The 18,356-nt window shown below is 41.8% G+C and overlaps 1 protein-coding gene across 4 annotated transcripts in view; it reads left to right on the plus strand.

Annotated features, from left to right (window-relative positions):
* Positions 1 to 1,372: 1,372 nt before the first annotated feature.
* Positions 1,373 to 18,356, plus strand: part of SLC16A3 (solute carrier family 16 member 3) — a 45,397-nt gene continuing 28,413 nt past the window's right edge. The window contains exon 1 of one of the 4 annotated variants that reach the window (XM_061615981.1): positions 1,373 to 1,423. Coding sequence is in view for 1 of the 4 variants with exons in the window: in XM_061615976.1 (XP_061471960.1) it covers positions 7,216 to 7,284 (69 nt within the window). In the remaining 3 variants the exon portion in view is untranslated. The other 3 variants (XM_061615978.1, XM_061615976.1, XM_061615980.1) reach the window with 3 other exon arrangements.

An 18,356-nucleotide genomic window follows, 5' to 3' on the forward strand; every position in this document is an offset into this window, starting at 1 on the left:
TCCAGAGCATAGTGATTAAAAACACAAAATAAAAACCAGTAAATAATAAAATGTCTTTGTTAGGCCAATCAAAATAGCACAAAATAGTGTGCAAGCTTTTTAGTTCTTCAAAAACTCTTCATTAGGGTCGATAGTAAACAAAACAAAGGAAGGGGCAGGAAAAGGGGTGTCTGATGTTGAAGCCACAGCGTCTGCATTTAGTCAAGATGGAATGTGGGAGGAGGGAGCACATCAGGGGCTCTGGTTTCAGGTTGAACCTAGGACTGCTGGGATGAAGAAATGTACAATGGTTGATCTCCCATATAAAACCCAGTTGTTGTTGCTATATAGATCTGTGTACATCCTTAAGCAAAACACATACATTCCTTGATTGATGAAAAACAGAAATAAAGATAAACTAGGCTGTTGTTACATTAACAAAGCTGGAGATTGATTGTAGGTGGTATTTAGTGTAAAACAACAACAGTACAAAGGAATCCTATCCATTGCTCTGCCCACTTTTTTCCTCTGGCCCTACCCACCAGTGGTATACAGACCCTAGAAGCTTGCCCATTGTGGAATGTGGCCCTTGAGCTGAAAATTGTTCCCTGCCCCTGATATATACCCAGCTTAATAAAAGAGAGTTATAGAATGTTGTTTCATAACATAATAACTAATCAGCACATAATTAAAACATAATAATTAAAAGAAAAAATATATGCATACCATGGTTTAGGACAGAGGTGTCAAACATAAGGGCCAGGGAAGTGCTTATCAGACCTTTGAGATGTCCCCAGTGCAGCCCACAGCACTCCTTCTGCCGTCCTTCACCCAAACTGGGCTGGGAAGCCAATGGTTTCTTTGGAGCACAGGAACTAATTTGTTCTTCATCATATTCACACCTGAAGTGGTTAATAAGAGAAATGTCGCCAGAGCAACAGAAGCAATTTCCACTTTTCCCCATTTAACATATGGTGGTCTGGTACTGAATTCTGATGGAATCAACATTTTAAAAACAAATTATGGCTGTGGCTCCTGGGTGCCTGCTAAAGGGAATTTTGACCCTCTGATCCATTTAGTTATGGTGCCCTTCATTTTTGGTGCAGGATTTTTACAGTGAGATGTAATTCAGATCTAAATGTAGGGATGGTCTCTGGAACCAGAAGCAGCCATGGGAGAATGTGAAATAGCTAGATTGGCCAAGGAAAGTGTCAGCAAAATTCCGAGGGAGATGAAAGGCATCCTGGGCTGTTATGCACAAGGGTGCTATTAAGAGACGAGCAAAGGCAAGAGATGAAAGCAAGTACTGCTGTCCAGAATAGCACTGGGTGACACAAGAGGGCAATGGGATACAGTGCTGGAACCTAGCAGAGGAAACATTCACAGTCCTGGAACTTAGCAGAGGGATGAATAGACAGAGCCCTGGCCTGGAGTTTATTTCAAGGTATGAAATCCAGGGTGGTATAAAAATGTGTTAAATAAATAAATTAACAAACACAATAAGGGTGAAGGAGGGAAGCAGACCATATATCTGTAATTATATACCACCCCATGTTGCATATATATGAGTTAGCAAGGCATTAAAATAAGTGTGTGATTGTCAAGAAAAAGAATAGCAGCTCAATATTGAGACTTAATACTAGTGGATATCTGACCTTGCATGAAGATTGGGACATACTTCTGCCTATTCATGCACCCCCTAAAGACACTAAAAATCAGCCAAATTCCCTCCATATCCTTCTGTCCATGATGGTCTTTGATCTGAGGCTGTAATGTTAAGGAATACAATACAACCTAACCAATTTCATAAAATGAATCTGTCTCAGTTTGCCTTCTGACAATACACACTTGATTCATAATTAGTTTCTTGACCAGGATAGTCAATGAAAGACCACCCAAGTATCTCCATTGCTTAGCTATCTCCAGTCTTGCTGCAGATAATTAAAAGTATATCAAGTCTTTTGAGTGAGACTGCACCTGATTGTCCTCAGACATGCTCAGCAAATTCCTGGAGCTCCCAATAAGCACAGCAGTCTGTCCTACAATTTTCCCAATTTGCCTTTCAACAACAAGTTTGTTTTATCGGTTTTATTTATTGGTTATTGTTATTTGGAAAAGCAATTACAAAAAAATATGAGTGTGTGGATGCACACACATACCAATCAGGCCTCATAGCTTATCAGAGTACATTTTCTATAGAATATTTTAGGTACACAAGTACAGTATTTTGTTCTTTGTGTCAGGGAAAAAGCAAGCTTTTAGTCCTATCTCACTTAAACCAGCAGCAATGTAGTTCTTGTGGGAAGATACCTAATTTGAAAAGTTTATCAAACTAATTTGCTTACACAGACTACATATAATCAACTGTACAGTCCCACAAATTAAGAAATATAGATAGGAAAGGGTGGATGACACAAAATGCTTCAGTGGATCAGCATAGACCTTGAATGTGTCAAACTTCAAATTTGGCAAAGAACCTTATAGCAGCACATAAAATATTTACTTTTGCCAGAGACATTGGTACTCTCACTGAGAGTACCCAGCTATCTAATATTCTTTTACCAGCCCAGTTGTATTTCCATCCAACTCCCATATCTACCTGTGCATGGACCTTTATGAGCAGGTCTCCTACTTGAAGAACTGATCTATGTCTTAGGGCATGGGTTACCAATGTGGTACCCACAGGTATGAATGCACCCACAGAGGTCTTTCCTTGTGCCTACTGGGTCCTCCCCGCCCCCAGCACAGATTAAATTGGGCTTGAAAAAAGGCTTCCATTACTGAAGCTTTTTAAAAGCCTAACTGAACAAATATAGAAAATAAAACAATGGCCCACAGACTGGAAGCATTCAATATACATCCCAATTCCAAAGAAAGGGGATCCAAGGGAATGCAGTAATTATCAAACTATTGCCTTAATATCCCATGTAAGTAAAGTAATGCTCAAGATTCTACAACAAAGGCTCTTGCCATATATGGAGTGAGAAATACATACGTTGGATAATGGAACAAACCAAGGAATTTCAGAAGGAAATCACCCTGTGCTTTATAGATTACAGCAAAGCCTTTGATTGTGTAGATCATTAAAAACTATGGAATGCTTTAAAAGAAATGGGGGTGCCACAGCATCTGATTGTCCTGATGCACAACCTATACTCTGGACTAGAGGCTACTGTAAGGATAGAATATGGAGGAAACGATTGGTTCCCCAACGGAAAGGGTGTGAAACAGGCGTGTATTTTATCACCCTATTTGTTTAATCTATACACAGAACATATACGGAAAGTGGGATTGGACCAAAATGAAGGAGGTGTGAAAATTGGAGGGACAAATATCAATAATTTAAGATATGCAGACGATACCATACTACTAGCAGAAACAGTAATGATTTGAAATGAATGCTGATGAAAGTTAAAGAGGAAAGCACAAAAGCAGGACCAGAGCTGAACATCAAAAAGACTAAAGTAATGACAACAGAAGATTTATGTAACTTTAAAGTCAACAATGAGGACATTGAACCTGTCATGGATTATCAATACCTTGGCACAGTCATTAACCAAAATGGAGACAATAGTCAAGAAATCAGAAGAAGGCTAAGATTGGGTAGGGTAGCTCAGAGAGAATTAGAAAAGGTCCTCAAATGCAAATATATATAACTGAATACCAAAGTCAGGATAATTTTTTCCTCTACATTCCCTTCTTCCTGGGGGTGGTCATGGTTCTCCATTGTTTTCATCCTGAGGGGAGGATAGGCTGAGAGATGGTGAGTAGCACATTTAAGGTCTCTTCACCTCCCCGCCTTTTTAATTTGTATTTATTTTATATTTCTCCTATATCTTCCCCTGGCTGTTTTTATGTATTTTAAATATTTTTAGATTAAATAAATAGGAAATCATAATTGTGAACCTCCCTAAAAGCAATTTACCTATCCTTATGTTTTGGCAAAGTGATGGTGTGAAGGCATGCTGGTAGAACAAGAGACCATGTTTGAGGCATGTTATAAGGTGTTTGAGGACTTTGTCACACATTACTTTTTGAGACCTGTAGATTCATGTTGGAAAGAACACATGCACATATTGAATGGTGGCTTGGGTGCTGTTTTTTCGGTCTACGCTGCATGCGTAGTGAAGGTGATACATCATCTGGCAGCTAGCTTCATAACGGGAGAATGAAAAACATTTGGATCACCATTCACTTGTTTACTTTTCTCACTGTTGAGACCACTTCATATATTACTTTTTCATACACAGAAATTTAATCTTTGTATAGGAAAAAGTATTTTGTAAAATGTGAAGGACAGTGGCTGCCCAGTCAGTATAACCACTGTACAAGATCTACTCAGCCACTGTAATTACCTTTTTGTTTTGAGTGCCCTTTTGTCTGGGTCTTGGTTCAGGTGTGTATCCAACTTTGATGTGCTTATGGAAGGGGTGTGCAAGTAGTGCCCCCCCAAGTGTGGAGGCTTGGACAAACATTGTGTTATGGAAAACCAAAGTCTGTGTGAAAGTACAAATTTGGGAATGCCATCACTGTAATCCTAAACACACTTAATAAATAATATCGAACTTGCACATCACAAAATATATTACGGTCATGTCCATAAGCACCAGGAGGGTAGTCGCCCAGGGGGTCTTAGTCCCTCTGCTTTTTGGGGAGCAGGGTCCCTATGTCTCCAAGCATCCTACAGTCAGCATGAAAAGGGAGTGTGTTAGTCACTGAGAAGAGTCTTCTAATATGCTTCCTTGCCTTTTCTGCAGATTGGGCCCAATCAGAGTGAAAGGAGGTGAGTCAGCCACTGAGAAGACTCTTCTCAGTTGCTAACGCTCTCCACTTTCATGATGATTGGCTCCTAGAGATGTTTGTTGTTGTGAGAGAATGCATTAACAAAGATCTCATTCTTAATCCAGGAGCAAAAAATGGTGTACGTGGCTGTAACTATCATGAAGGGACCCTGCAGCTCTGAATTTTCTACTAAACAACTGATAAATACCTATGCAACTTTGTGTCTGGAGACTTATTATTAAGAATCACTTTCCATAATTGTAAGGAGGTGTGTCCACATGCATGCATCCCAGGCACTTAAATGAGGGGTGGGAGCAGCATAGGGACATAAGCAGATGTCTTAGACGAGGGGTTCCCAAACCTTTCTTCTACATAGACCACTTGAAAATTGCTGAGGGTCTGAAAGTATCTGAAAATTTACTATGGGCATATGCAAGATAATTAACTCCCATTAGTAATAAGAGCAAGAATTTGAGCTGTGCGTATGATATTGTAATTTAAAGGTGTAATTTTAATTTTGCTAGTTGTTTATGTTACTACTATTGCCATTACATTCAGTGATATATGGGAATTACGATTTACGAGTAACATTAGTACAAAAAACACTACTAAGGATTCTGTATGGTCTGGTACAGGAGGAGGTCCATGGGGGTGACACCATGAGTTACCGCACCGGGTGACACCAACCCTAGTGACGCCACTGCCTGGGGGCATGCCTCTGTTTTCTTCCTGGATGTAGATCCCTGGTCCTATTCTAGACCATGAGAACCAGTGTGGTGTAGTGGTTAGAGTGTTGGACGAATCCCCACACAGCCATGAAGCTCACTGGGTGACCTTGGGCCAGTCACTGCCTCTCAGCCTCAGAGGAAGGCAATGGTAAACCCCCTCTGAATACCGCTTACCATGAAAACCCTGTTCAAAGGGTCGCCATAAATCGCGATTGACTTGAAGGCAGTCCATTTCCATTTTAATCTAACCCATAGCTCTCCCTCTCCGGGCTAGTTCTAGTCACTTCCATCCGCTTTGTCCCCGCTGGCTGCTCCAGTCGCTGCCGCCCCCACGTGCTCCAGCCGACCGAGCTGGGAGCCCCTTTCGGAGAAGATGAAAAGAAAGGGGGGAAGCCACCCGGTGGGAGGCGCTAGGACCCATTTAGCCCCAGCGGCTGCCTTGGCTCTTTCTGCCTCTCTGACGTGGTCTCCCGACGAGCTGGCGGCGCTGCTCTCGAGGTGGCGGCGCTAAATCGCCCCGGGACCGGAGAGAGCCGCGCCGCACGACCCACCAGGGCCGGGCACTGACCGTGACCCGAACCAGCCGCCCAAACGGGGCTCCGCCGCTATTGCCGCCGCCGCAGCTCAGACCACCGGCCCGGGATTCCCAGGTAGCCGAGCGAGGCGGAGCTGGCCGCGGCGGGGAGATGCTGATGCTGAGCGCGCTTTGGGTTGCAACCTCGCCCGAGGCGGGACTCGCGCAGGTGGCGCCAGCTTGGCCCGCGCCGGCGGCCGGAGCTCCAGGGCCACCTCGGGGCGTGCGCTGCCGGCCAGAGGCTGACTGACGGCACCTGCTCGGGGCGGGGCGGATCCGGGCGGGGGTCCTGGAGCGGCGGCTTCCGGCTGCCAGCCAGCGCCTCTGGCTCTCCTTTGCGCCCAGTGAGGGCGCCCGGCAGCAGCGCTTGGGAGCGTGATGGAGGAGGCGCCGGCGGGCGGCGGGGTGGAGGGATTCGCAGTAGGGTTGGAAAGTGCACGCGTTTCCTAAGAGGAGTCCTGACGGGGGGGGGCTCTCACACACATCGCGGGCCCCCCTCCCACGGCCAAGATGCTCCAGGCGTGGGGCTTGCTGCGCGTCTGAAGCCGGGCAGGGGAAGAGGGAGGCTGTGTCCGTGCAACAGGAGGGGGGGAGTGAAAGCAGAAGGTCTGCAAGACGATGGCGGCCCATCTCATAGAGAAACATAAGACGCGCGCGAAGGGGAGCATCTCAGCGTACGGTGCCCATGATTGTCCAGTTTCCACCATTACCTCCACGATCGCTGTTTCCCACCCCCACCCCAAGCCAATGTCACAGTGACCGTGGCTCCAAGCTGCTGGTCCTGATGACACCCCCCGCCAGGGCTCCACCGCGCCCCCTACTAGCTCTGGGCGTCATGACCACACCGGTCGGACTCTCTACCGTCTTCGTCTCGAGAAGTTCATTCATTTTCCCCTCGCTCATCCTTGACCAAATGGCCAAGTTAAATGTACTCTGGAGAAGCTGAATTTGGATCAAGCGAAAGCCAGTCTCGCTCGCATCCTTTTAGAAAGGCGATCGATCGGTCTCTCTCTCTCTGCCTTCATCTGTCTTTCTGACTCGGCTCTTGAGCCTTCTCCGGCTCTCCTCTGAGTGTGCTGAGATGTGTCCATCCCTCTCATCAAACACACACACACACACACACTCTCAAATCCAAGGCCTCTGTAGATTGTGATGATGCTCATCGGGCTTGGTGTGCCACGGATCATAGGAGCATCCGATTTCTGGGCTCCGCCGTGTGGGGTAAGACGGGTGGCTCTTCAACGAGATCAGGGGCTTATCCAACTTTGTCCTCCCCTAAAACGTCACTGAGATTCAAACCTTCCGAAGGGCCCAAGGTACTGAAGGGGTTGCCGTTGCGGGGCGGGGAGGAACTGGGCTGGGGAAGGAGCAATCGTTTGTATAGCCCAGGCATTTTAGCATGTGTTTTTAAATTGTTTTTATATTGTTTTGAATTTTAAAATTGTGTGTTAAATTGTTTTTAAAATATGTTTTTAAATTGTGTATTTGTTTTAATGTTTTTGATTGCTGTAAACCGCCCAGAGAGCTTCGGCTATGGGGTGGTATACAAGTGCAATCAATCAATCAATCAATCAATCAATCAATCAATGTTATCAAAGAAAGAGGCTGGGAAATGGAGATATGGGTAATGTTTAATTCTAGGGACAGATTTAACAGGGTTCTTCTGCTCAAATCAGGATAAGATTTGGAAGGATTATACGAAAGGCCTATTTCCTCACTCCCAGACCAAAGTGAACTTGTGATTACTTAGTAGGGAGGAAAAGGCATGTTGATGCTCAGAGCTACTCTCATTTGTGATATTGCTTCTAGGCTGAACTGTTTGAAAAAGGCCTTTAGCTTATATTACCTTTTCATTTATGATTATGGTCCTTACATCTCCTCCGCTCACATGTGCTAGGATTCATTCCATATCCTTGGAATTCCAAGGACTGGGCAGTGGTTTTTCTCTATACAAACAGCCCAAATATGGTAAATCATTTCCTTCAAGCTTAAATTATGTGTAGGAATCTGTCTTGGTCTGTCTCTGTATTCAGCTTGGGCCTGATTGGCTACTCCAGCCAGTGCTCAGATCCCAGTTACTGATCTCATTTAATCCAATGGTTTTTTGACAGATCTAGGACATTTGCTTGGATCTGAAACACCTTGGAGCATAGATGTTGTAATCAAACAACATCGGCATAATGAATACTTTGTGCTTCCTTCTTGTTTTGCTGCTTTTGTGCTTTGGTTAATAAATATTAATAAGTATAGGGCATGAATCATATCTCTCTGCTTGTGTAATTTAGATATTTATTTGGAATTGTGGCACTGATGCTTGCTTATTAAGGAATATCAAGTCTATCTGTGTCAGTACTCATTTTTTAAAAGTATTGGTGACATGAAATTTATTTTTTTTAGTTATGCAGTCACATCCTCCAATGTTTACTTGGACATCCCACAAGTATGATGGAACTTATATTTCCAAATAAAGGTGCATATTAATTATTCTGGTGTTGCAGAGGAACAACCTGAAGATCCAGCATGGAGCAGAGTTTGGTCTATGACTTCACTAATACATTTCTGATGTGTTATGGAATGTTTACAAACATTCCAAATCAGCAATTTATTAAGCTTTGCTGTAATTGCTGCCCTGGGCTCCTGCTGGGAGGAAAGGTGGGATATAAATCAAATAATAAATAAATAAATAATCTATTACAATAAATGATAATAGAAAGAAGAACTGTAAATAAAATAATAATGAAAATGTCAAGCTATAATCTGGACCTCACAAAAGACAAATAATTGGGTGTCAGAACAAATTAAACCAGAACTGTCACTAGAAGCTAAAATGATGAAACTGAGGTTATCACACTTTGGACATATAATGAGAAGAAATGATTCACTACAAAATACAATAATGCTGGGGAAAAACAGAAGGGAGTAGAAAAAGAGGAAGGCCAAACAAGAGATGGATTGATTCCATAAAGGAAGCCACAGACCTGAACTTACAAGATCTGAACAGGGTGGTTCATGACAGATGCTCTTGGAGGTCGCTGATTCATAGGGTAGCCATAAGTTGTAATCGACTTGAAGGCATGTAACAACAACAAAGCAATAATATATTATGGAGTTGATGCGGCAATTATTATGTTTTCATTTTGAGTTTATTTATTTCATATATTGACAGACTCCTTAACGGTAAAGCAGCCGCTAGGCAGTTTTTTAAAAAAATGGTTTGATGGCATGAGGAAGGATCCAATGGCTAGTACACACTGGGTTTTGGCTGCTAACATCGACCTCCAGCTTCTGTGTCCCTTAGCATAGCCTCCTGCTTCTGAAGGGTAAATTCTCAAGAAGTAGACTTGCATGGCTTGTGACAAAGTGCAAGTTCTACTCTGACTGTAAAATGACACCGTCACTCAATAGATCTTCTCCCAAGGAGTATTCAGTTCTTCCCATGACTTCAGTTCTGATCATCCAAACATTTGTGCACGTGAGTAACTTGAGCTTCATAAGCATAACCCGGTAAGTTCAGAGTGATCACTGACATGTGGGCCCATATCTGGCATGAATATGTGTAGGACTCGAGCAATTAATTGCAACTAGTAAATGACCTTATTGTCAGTTTGGGGCATCAGGGACTGAATTCTTAATCTCTAGAGCTGAAGGCTTAAATATATTGTCATGATGACTCTGGTGCAGTACCAAACTCACTTTTGGGAAGCTTTAAATATAACAGTGCAAAGGTAGCAAAATAAAGAATTGCTTTCTGGCTAATCTGGTGGATCTGTGCACACAACTGCTAGCTGCCCTTGACAGGAACTCTTGTAAACCTGCAGCAAACTGTCTTTCTCTGTTTTTTCTCCTTCCTCCCTCTCCCATGCCTGCCTGTCCATGGGAGCAGAAAAGTATGCAGGCGATTATGCATGTAGCCAGCAAGGAGGATATAACCAAGTTTTCAGTTCCAGGGTGAATTTTAAGTTGTGATCCTGGCAGTGAGACATCATCACACTGTTTGTGATATAAAATACACATGCATGGTACAGTTGTTGAAAGATGATACAGTTTGTTTTAATAATTGGGTTGGATTTTTAAAGCAATTGTGATAGTACTGACACACTTTCTTCAGAGGAGATGGAAATGGCAGTTAGGGAGAGCAGTTAGATGTAATGCTAAATTGCTAAAACAAAAATCCTTTTGGAGTGGGTGATCACAAAGTATTTCTCAAGCCATTTAGTTAAGAGCTTAAAAGTCTTGATGGTAGCAGTGATGTCCAGAGCCTGGTTGCCTTCTTTACACTACAAGCCTAATTTTTTACATCCAGGGTGGTTTAGTGGTCCAGAACCGCTGTATATATGTATTTATTTTAAAAAAAACACAATTAATCTATAGAGTATGTAAATATATGTCATAAATTTATTTCACCATACCAGTATGATAAAACAAAGCTGCCTTAAAACATTTCAGATCCACTTTTTGATTGAGGAAGTGATCTTCTGAGGATGAGGTGGGCTATGCATTGAACTAATTAATCATTATTTAATCATTTCATAATTCAATTTATTCAGTGTATAGTCCACCTCATCTCAAGGGCTCAGGGCAGGTAAATAAATATGTATATTTTTGCTATTGTTAACTACAGCCCCCCCAACTGCATTGATTTAATCTCACAAAAAATAACATTTGAATAAAGTATCTTAGAATGCTTCCTACAGCTGGGCTTTAGCAAGTTTCCAGGGGAAGGAATTCCACAGTTGTGGGAGAGCAGCCACTGGGAATGGCTCTTGGATTTCATGTGCTGAAGGTCTAGATTTGAAACTTGGTGTACCAAATGAAGTCTAATTCTTCATGGGATGGGAACGAATCTGTCAATTCCCTATCCCCTTACTCCACCCTGGCAATTGCCTAGTGGTTTGGCTTTCTTCATCATATGACATAGCGTGTTTGCTGTCTGAACCACTTTGATTTGTTTGCCTAAACTTATTATTTGCCCCACAAGAACCTCCAGTGCACAGAACTTTAGTCTTCCTCGCTCTCTGCTTGTGACATACTTCATTGTTAGTATTCAGATGATTTATTCATTTATTTATTCATTTTATTAATCAGAATACTTAGATCCCACTTTCTGCCATCATGGATCTCAAAGCAGTATACACAGAGTCCCCAGGTAGTCTCCTATCCACAAATCGATCAGACCCAGACCTGCTTAGCTTCAGCAAGGTGGCTGCATCAGATGCCCTTGAACCAGTTTGAATTTTAACTGACTCAGTAAGTCACTGGGTAACCTTTGATAACTCATTGCCTCTCCAGCACCATCCCCAAATATATTTTATTCATTTATTGCATTTATATCCCATCTTTCCTCCAAGGAGGTCAAGGGAGTGTACATGGTTTTGCCCTCTCCATTTTATCCTCAGAACAACCCTGTAAAGTAGGTTAGGCTGAGAGACTGTGACTGGCCCATATTATGGAGATAATAATACCTTTCAGTGCTGTTGTAAACATTTCCCCTTTGTATTGTTATAAAGATTATTGAGATCTTGTGTGTGAATTGCTTTTGAGAAATATTCTTCCTCCTTTTCTCATCAGTTAATATTAAGAATCCTGCCAATGCAGGATTTATTATTCAGATGTGTACCTTGCCCTTCAAAATATAATATATCAGAGTGGTTTTTGATAAAATATTAAAACTACCATAAAATTTAAAAAAATTAAAATAAGCTGAAAACAGCAGATCTATAAAAGCAGCGTTAAAACAGCTCAAGTAAAACAGAGCAACAAAAATCTAAAAGTCCAGGAAAATAAAAAAAAGATTTGCCTGGTAGAATTTCAGAGTGGCAATGTTTTCTTTCTTTCTTACACTCAAAAGGATACATGCTGCCTCTATTTGGTTAAGTTGGTTTATATCCATTGGATTTTATACCGAGGTGGGCAGACTTCAGATTTGCAGGTGCAAAAAGTGGCTGAGCTGGGTAGAATAAGCTGAGAATTAAGTAAAAGGGCACAACTTGACACATGCTGCACCCAGGAATTTGTGATCAATAGCAGAACCAAGCTCACAAATTCTTTCACGTAAAATTCTATTCCTTGTCAACCCCTCCCCTCCAGCATTCCTGCCCCTCAGCAACCTAATTTAGGGTGGGGGAGCTTTTTACTTGTTGTTGTCATCAGCCAATAGGGAATCAACAATCCTTGCTAATCTCCTGCAAATCATGATGAGAGCTACCAGTAGATCCTGATCTGCCTTCTGGCCACATCTGTTTTAGAATACTGTCCTTTGGAGTTTGCATGTTCTCAAATTGCTAAACTTTCTATGAAACAATTACAGATAATCTACATTTGCCCTTCAGCTAGTCCACTATGCTGGAGTTACAGCAATAGACATGTCTTAGTAAAAGCCTGATAATAACTTAATTATGTGCAACATTTATGTATGCTGAATGTGTAATATCTTTACAGTTGTTTTAAGACTTTAAGAAAAATATATTTTGTCCACCCCTCATCACACATTTTAAAAAAGCACCAGTATTATAGAGCTCACTTCATCATACTTGCCCTTACCTGAAAACTTTACTAATATTCTTGAACACAGTAATATATCTGCTTGGTCAGTTCCTTTTAAAAATATGTATACCGTGCAGTAATAAATATATACGACCTATAGCTTATTATAACTGAGTAACTTTATTATTTGCAACATTTACTTGCGATGATAGTATCATTTATACATATACACGAGAGAGAGAGAGAGAGAGAGAGATTCAAAGGGCAGATAGCAGAGATGACAGAGGAGCCAAGAGCCGCATGCTTGCTTCAAGAAGAGGGGGATAGGGAAAGAGGTTGAAAATGGATCCAAGCAGAAGGGGAGGATTAATCTCTGGTAAATAACAAAGGTCACCAGTACAAGAGTTAAAGGCTTCTTTTGACAAGTATGAGGTGAGGTGATGATAGAGGTCACCCGGGCTCGGGCCTCAAGATAAGTTGTGGATGGGAAGCTGGTAGTAACACCTCTGTGGGAGAGGACCAAATATCCTTCTTCTCCACAGACTTCAGTTTGGATTAGTGCAATTTTGAAAGAGTTGCAGTGGGAAGCCAGCTTTGCTAATCAAGGAAGTGAAACACATGAACTACCAATAATGTGACTGAGTGAATGTCAGACAGTAGTTGTTAGCATCAAGTTATAGGGAAGAGACTAGTGTGATACAGTGGGCTTTGTACTGTGAGACCATGGCCTGTTCCTCTTCAGGATGGGCAAATTATCGTGTCTCTACTTAGCTTATGTCATGGTCATTTTGTGTGAATCTACTGCGGGGGTCTGCTTATGCAACAGGACCTCTCCTTCCTCTTCTTCCCCCTATAGCAACCCATGTACCACCCAAATCTGTTTCAGAGGGTTGGGGGATTCTCAGGAGCAGATCTTGGGGAGCACACGGAAGCTGGAGGGTGGAAAAGGGAAATCAGGATTTCCACTGCACAAGCACATTTCTGTTGTGGAAGTGAGCAGACATCTTTGGATGTCACCCAATACGATAAAAGACCTGCAAGGGATTCTATACACAAAAAGGTGAACTCTATGTATCCATGCATGTATCCATCCATCCATGTTTCTTCAGGTCTCATTCACTCCCAGGAAAGAGTTCTTCCACAACAAAAAGAAAGCTCCAAGACACCCTGATTACTACAAAACTTTGACAACGGATTTATTTTACACCAGATGACAAATTACATGATTAAATGTCTACCTCAGAGGTGGGGAACCTGTGACCCACCTGATGTTTCTGGACTGCAACTCCAGAAATTCCCATGCTGTCTAGGGCTGTTTGTTTGTTTGTTTATTCATAAACATAGACCACTTTTTATTTAACAAAGCAGTTTACAATTAATCATATTGAACAAAGCTCTATACAATTTTTAAAAACCAAATAAAGCCATATAAGATTAATTTAAACATGCAAAACATTATTAAACTAGCATTAGAAAAACAATGGGAGTTGTAGTCCAACAACATCTGGAGGGCCACAGGTTCTCCGATCTGATCTGTTTTGTATTAATTGCAGGATCTAGGGTTACCAGATGTCTGGTTTTCAGCTGGATACTGTGGCTTTTGGGGGTCCTCTCTGGGTCTCTGGGTGAGTCACCTTAATCTCTAGATGCTCAGCATTAATTTTTTTAAAAAAGTTTCTAGGTGGTCTGGTTCATGAGATGTACACCAAAACATCAGCAGACCCACCCATCCTGCAACTTCCGTGAAACAATCTCTTACTGCTCTAACCCCTCCATTTCAGGTTTGTAGCCAATAAGAGAAGTCAGGGTTGTGGTTTGTTGACCTCTAGGCAGCACAATGCCATTGCAACATTGCAATGCCAGAAAATGTTGTTTTCCTGTTTATCTGAAAATCTGATAAACTGAGGTTATAGCTTTCAGGTTTTTTTTCTCTTGTGTGCAGGAGTCAAACCCTGGGCTGTTGAAGAGGGCAGTGTTTTGAAAATGTTTCCAATATGAAGGTTTAATCCAATACTTGCTTTTCTGGGAGTAAAGCTGTAATGCTAATCCCACATACCCAGAGTAAACTCCATTGAATTCAATAGGACTTACTTTTGAGTAGACATGGTTAGGATTGTGCTGTAAATTAATGGGACTTTCGAGTGAACATAGCAATGAATTGTGTTTGTGTTGTGAATCTTTCCCCCTCCAATCCTATTTTTTAAAGCAATTAGGCAGGGCTTACTTAGGTATCACAGTTTTTATTATGTAGGAAATTATACTGATTTTTTTAAAAATGTTCTGCAATGACCAACTGGTTTGACAATAAACTATTATATGGAGTGTATGTATTTTTACATCTCCAGTGTGTGTGTATATGGAGTCTTCCAACAACCCTGTGAAGTAGGGTTGGTGATTGGAAACCAAGGCAGCTCACAATAAGAAACAAATCCCTTTAAAATCCAATAACCATAAAACAAGTATAACCGGTTGCAAAACAGGTTAAAGTGGCATGATTCTGAATTTTGGGTTGCGTGAATGAAGTTTATTTATTTATTATTTTATTTATATCCTGCCCTTCCAATATGAGCCCAGGGTGACAAACAAAAACACTAAAAACATCATAAAAACAGACTTTAAAATATATTAAAACAAAACATCTTTTAAAACATTTTTAAAAGCTTTAAAAACATATTTTTTAAAAAAGAAAAGATTTAAAATCATATTCCAAAGCAATTCCAACACAGACATAGACTGGGATAAGATCTCAGCTTAAAAGGCTTGTTGAAAGAACAAGTTCCTTATCACATGATTTAGAGGGGAAGGCGGTCAGGAATGTACAGGTAGACAATAAACTATGTCTACTCAGAAGTAAATCTTGTTGAGTTCTATGGCGCTTAGTCCCTTAGTAAGTGTGTTTAGAATTGCAGCCTTCAGGGGCATCCATCTTTACTCCCGAGTGCTCCTATCTACCATCTCCACAACACTAGGTTCCTTTCTTCCTATAGTGGTCTTCTGGTGACTGTCCTGGCCTGAGGGTACTTTGACCCTTCTTGCAAAAAACAAGCAGGCTAGATTAAATGTTCCGTACCCAGGCTCCATCTTTTAGCTAAGATTTCTATCTTAATTTCCAATCAGAGAAATGTTTTTGTTTTAATTGTATGCACCAAGCAGCTGTGAGTGATGCTTAATGTATCATGCTGAATGACATCACTAGGGCCCACCTCTGTGACATGACTCAGGCCCACCCCATGACATCACTAGGGTCCTGAGGTTTCAGGGTTTGGGATGCTTCTGACCTGGCAACCCTAAGATTACAGCAGAGAGGAAAGCCATACAGGGCAAGCCCAAGACATTTTGCTGCCTGCAGGAAAGGACAAGATGGCACCTTCCTCCATTTAATGGACAAGAGCTGACCAGACTAGCAGTCAGTGTTTCCTTTTGACACTGGCAATGGGACACCATCCTGCACTGTGGCTGAGGGGTGTAGGGCTGCATCAGAGGGCGTCAAGCTATCTTAGGGGGTGCAGGGCAGACCATGTGGCACACACATTTCTGTCCACTTCCTGCCCTCCAGGATTTGCCTGAGGTGGTTTCCTCCCGCTGTTTCATGGTAGGATTGGCCTTGATGCCATACACGAGAGAGAAAACAGGTGTGTAGGAATTCCCTCTTTGCACAGTTGACCTATCCTTGTGTTGAGGTGGGAGAAATGAAAGGGATAAAATATACTGAGGTGGTCAGGAACTGAAGAGCAAAACTGTATCAATTAGTCTTGGCTATTACAGCAGGCTTTTGGACAATACCCTCCCTCCCCGCTAATCTTAGTGGAGTCCTGTGAGGCGTCCTTCCCTAGCTCTCCCTGTCAGGTTCCTACCTGCTCGTGGTTACTGCCTGTCTCTAGGCACCACCAGGGACTCCACCAGTCCGGACCGCACTCTCTTATGGTTTACCTATCCGCTCTAGCACAGATCTCAACAGATCCCCCTGCTAGGCAACCACCAGTAACGTCCCAATACTAATATTCCCAGAGACTCTGAATACTGGTATTGTTATTCTCTTCACCGTTGCCACCATTTGTTACAGTTCCCCTTCAGCCTTGGTCATTACCTTACCCTCCCTTCTGGTCTGTGAAACCCCAGCCAAGGATCAGGCCTTTGGTAAACCAAATTAAGTATTTATTACAGATAACAAAGCTAACAAGATTAACAAGATTTCTTCTTAAGGCACATAAGCATATGGTTTTACTCAATACTAATCCGAACTCCACCTCCCTCCTGGTAAACAACTCTCTAAACCCCACCAAGCAACCCACTCAGTTCTCTTCTCCCCCCCCCCGATTCCACTCTCACTCTTCCTTTTATACATTCAGCCATTTTAAACACTCAGCCAATCATCTCGCATTCTACTGCCCATTCACTCCCCCTCCTCTTTCACTCCACTTACCATGTATCTTCTAAAACAACAACACTTACCATATATACATTAATATAGGAACATCACAAGTCCCCTCTGTCCTCTTCTTCCAGGGTCCCTGATCTAGATTATTTGCACATTCTAGATTTGAATTAATTTGATGAACACCTAGCTATTGATAATAGTGGTTAAAATTGAAGCAAATGGTTCTACTAAAGGTGAAACTACATGTGAAGCTAAGCTGCATGAAGTTTTTCCTAGATGATTTTCTTTTGCAAAATGCAGCTGATGACGCTACACACACACTTTTTTTTACTTTTTTCTTTTCCATTAAGAACAAATAGAACAACTAAAATAAAAACAATAAAGAAACACACACAAATATAACCACTCATGTTACAGAGTGTATACATCATATTTACCAATTCTTTAGCATCTCATTGCATGTGTACAAACCATATTCAAACATGAAATGTACAAACTCATCTGTAGTTTAGATTAGGGAGTCTCCAAAGGACATTAAGAGAGTGGGGACCCCAGTTGGAGTTAATATATGAAAAAAAGAGCAGCCAGTCTTCCTGAAAGGTGCCACGTTCTCTTTTGCCCCTAGCAATCCTGTATTGCTGCATTAGCAAGCCTTGTTACGTGCCTCAAGTCAGTTACGACTTATGGCAACCCTATGAATCGGTGACCTCCAACAACTTCTGTCATGAACCACCCTGTTCAGATCTTGTAAATTCAGGTCTGTAGCTTTCTTTATGGAATCAATCCATTTCTTGTTTGGCCTTCCTGTTTTTCTACTCCCTTCTGTTTTGCCCAGCATTATTGTCTTTTCTAGTGAATCATGTCTTCTCATTATGTGTCCAAAGTATGATGGCCTCAGTTTCATCATTTTAGCTTCTAGTGACAGTTCTGGTTTAATATGTTCTTGTTGTTATGTGCCTCCAAGTCGACTACGACTTATGGCGACTCTATGAATCAGCAATCTCCAATAGCATCTGTCATGAACCACCCTGTTCAGATCTTGTAAGTTCAGGTCTGTGACTGATGAATGATTTCTTCTCATTACGTGTCCAAAGTATGAAAACCTCAGTTTCATCATTTTAGCTTCTAGTGATAGTTCTTAATTTGTTCTGACACCCAGTTATTTGTCTTTTTCACGGTCCATTGTATCCACAAAGCTCTCCTCCAACACCACATTTCAAATGAGTTGATTTTTCTTTTGTCTGCTTTTTTCACTGTCCAACTTTCACATCCATACATAGAGATTGGGAATACCATGGTCTGAATGATCCTGACTTTAGTGTTCAGTGATACATCTTTGCATTTGAGGACCTTTTCTAGTTCTCTCATAGCTGCCCTCCCTAGTCCTATTCTTCTTCTGATTTCTTGACTATTATCTCCATTTTGGTTAATG

Source organism: Rhineura floridana, chromosome 3, assembly GCF_030035675.1.
Source record: "Rhineura floridana isolate rRhiFlo1 chromosome 3, rRhiFlo1.hap2, whole genome shotgun sequence".
Taxonomy (NCBI): domain Eukaryota; kingdom Metazoa; phylum Chordata; class Lepidosauria; order Squamata; family Rhineuridae; genus Rhineura; species Rhineura floridana.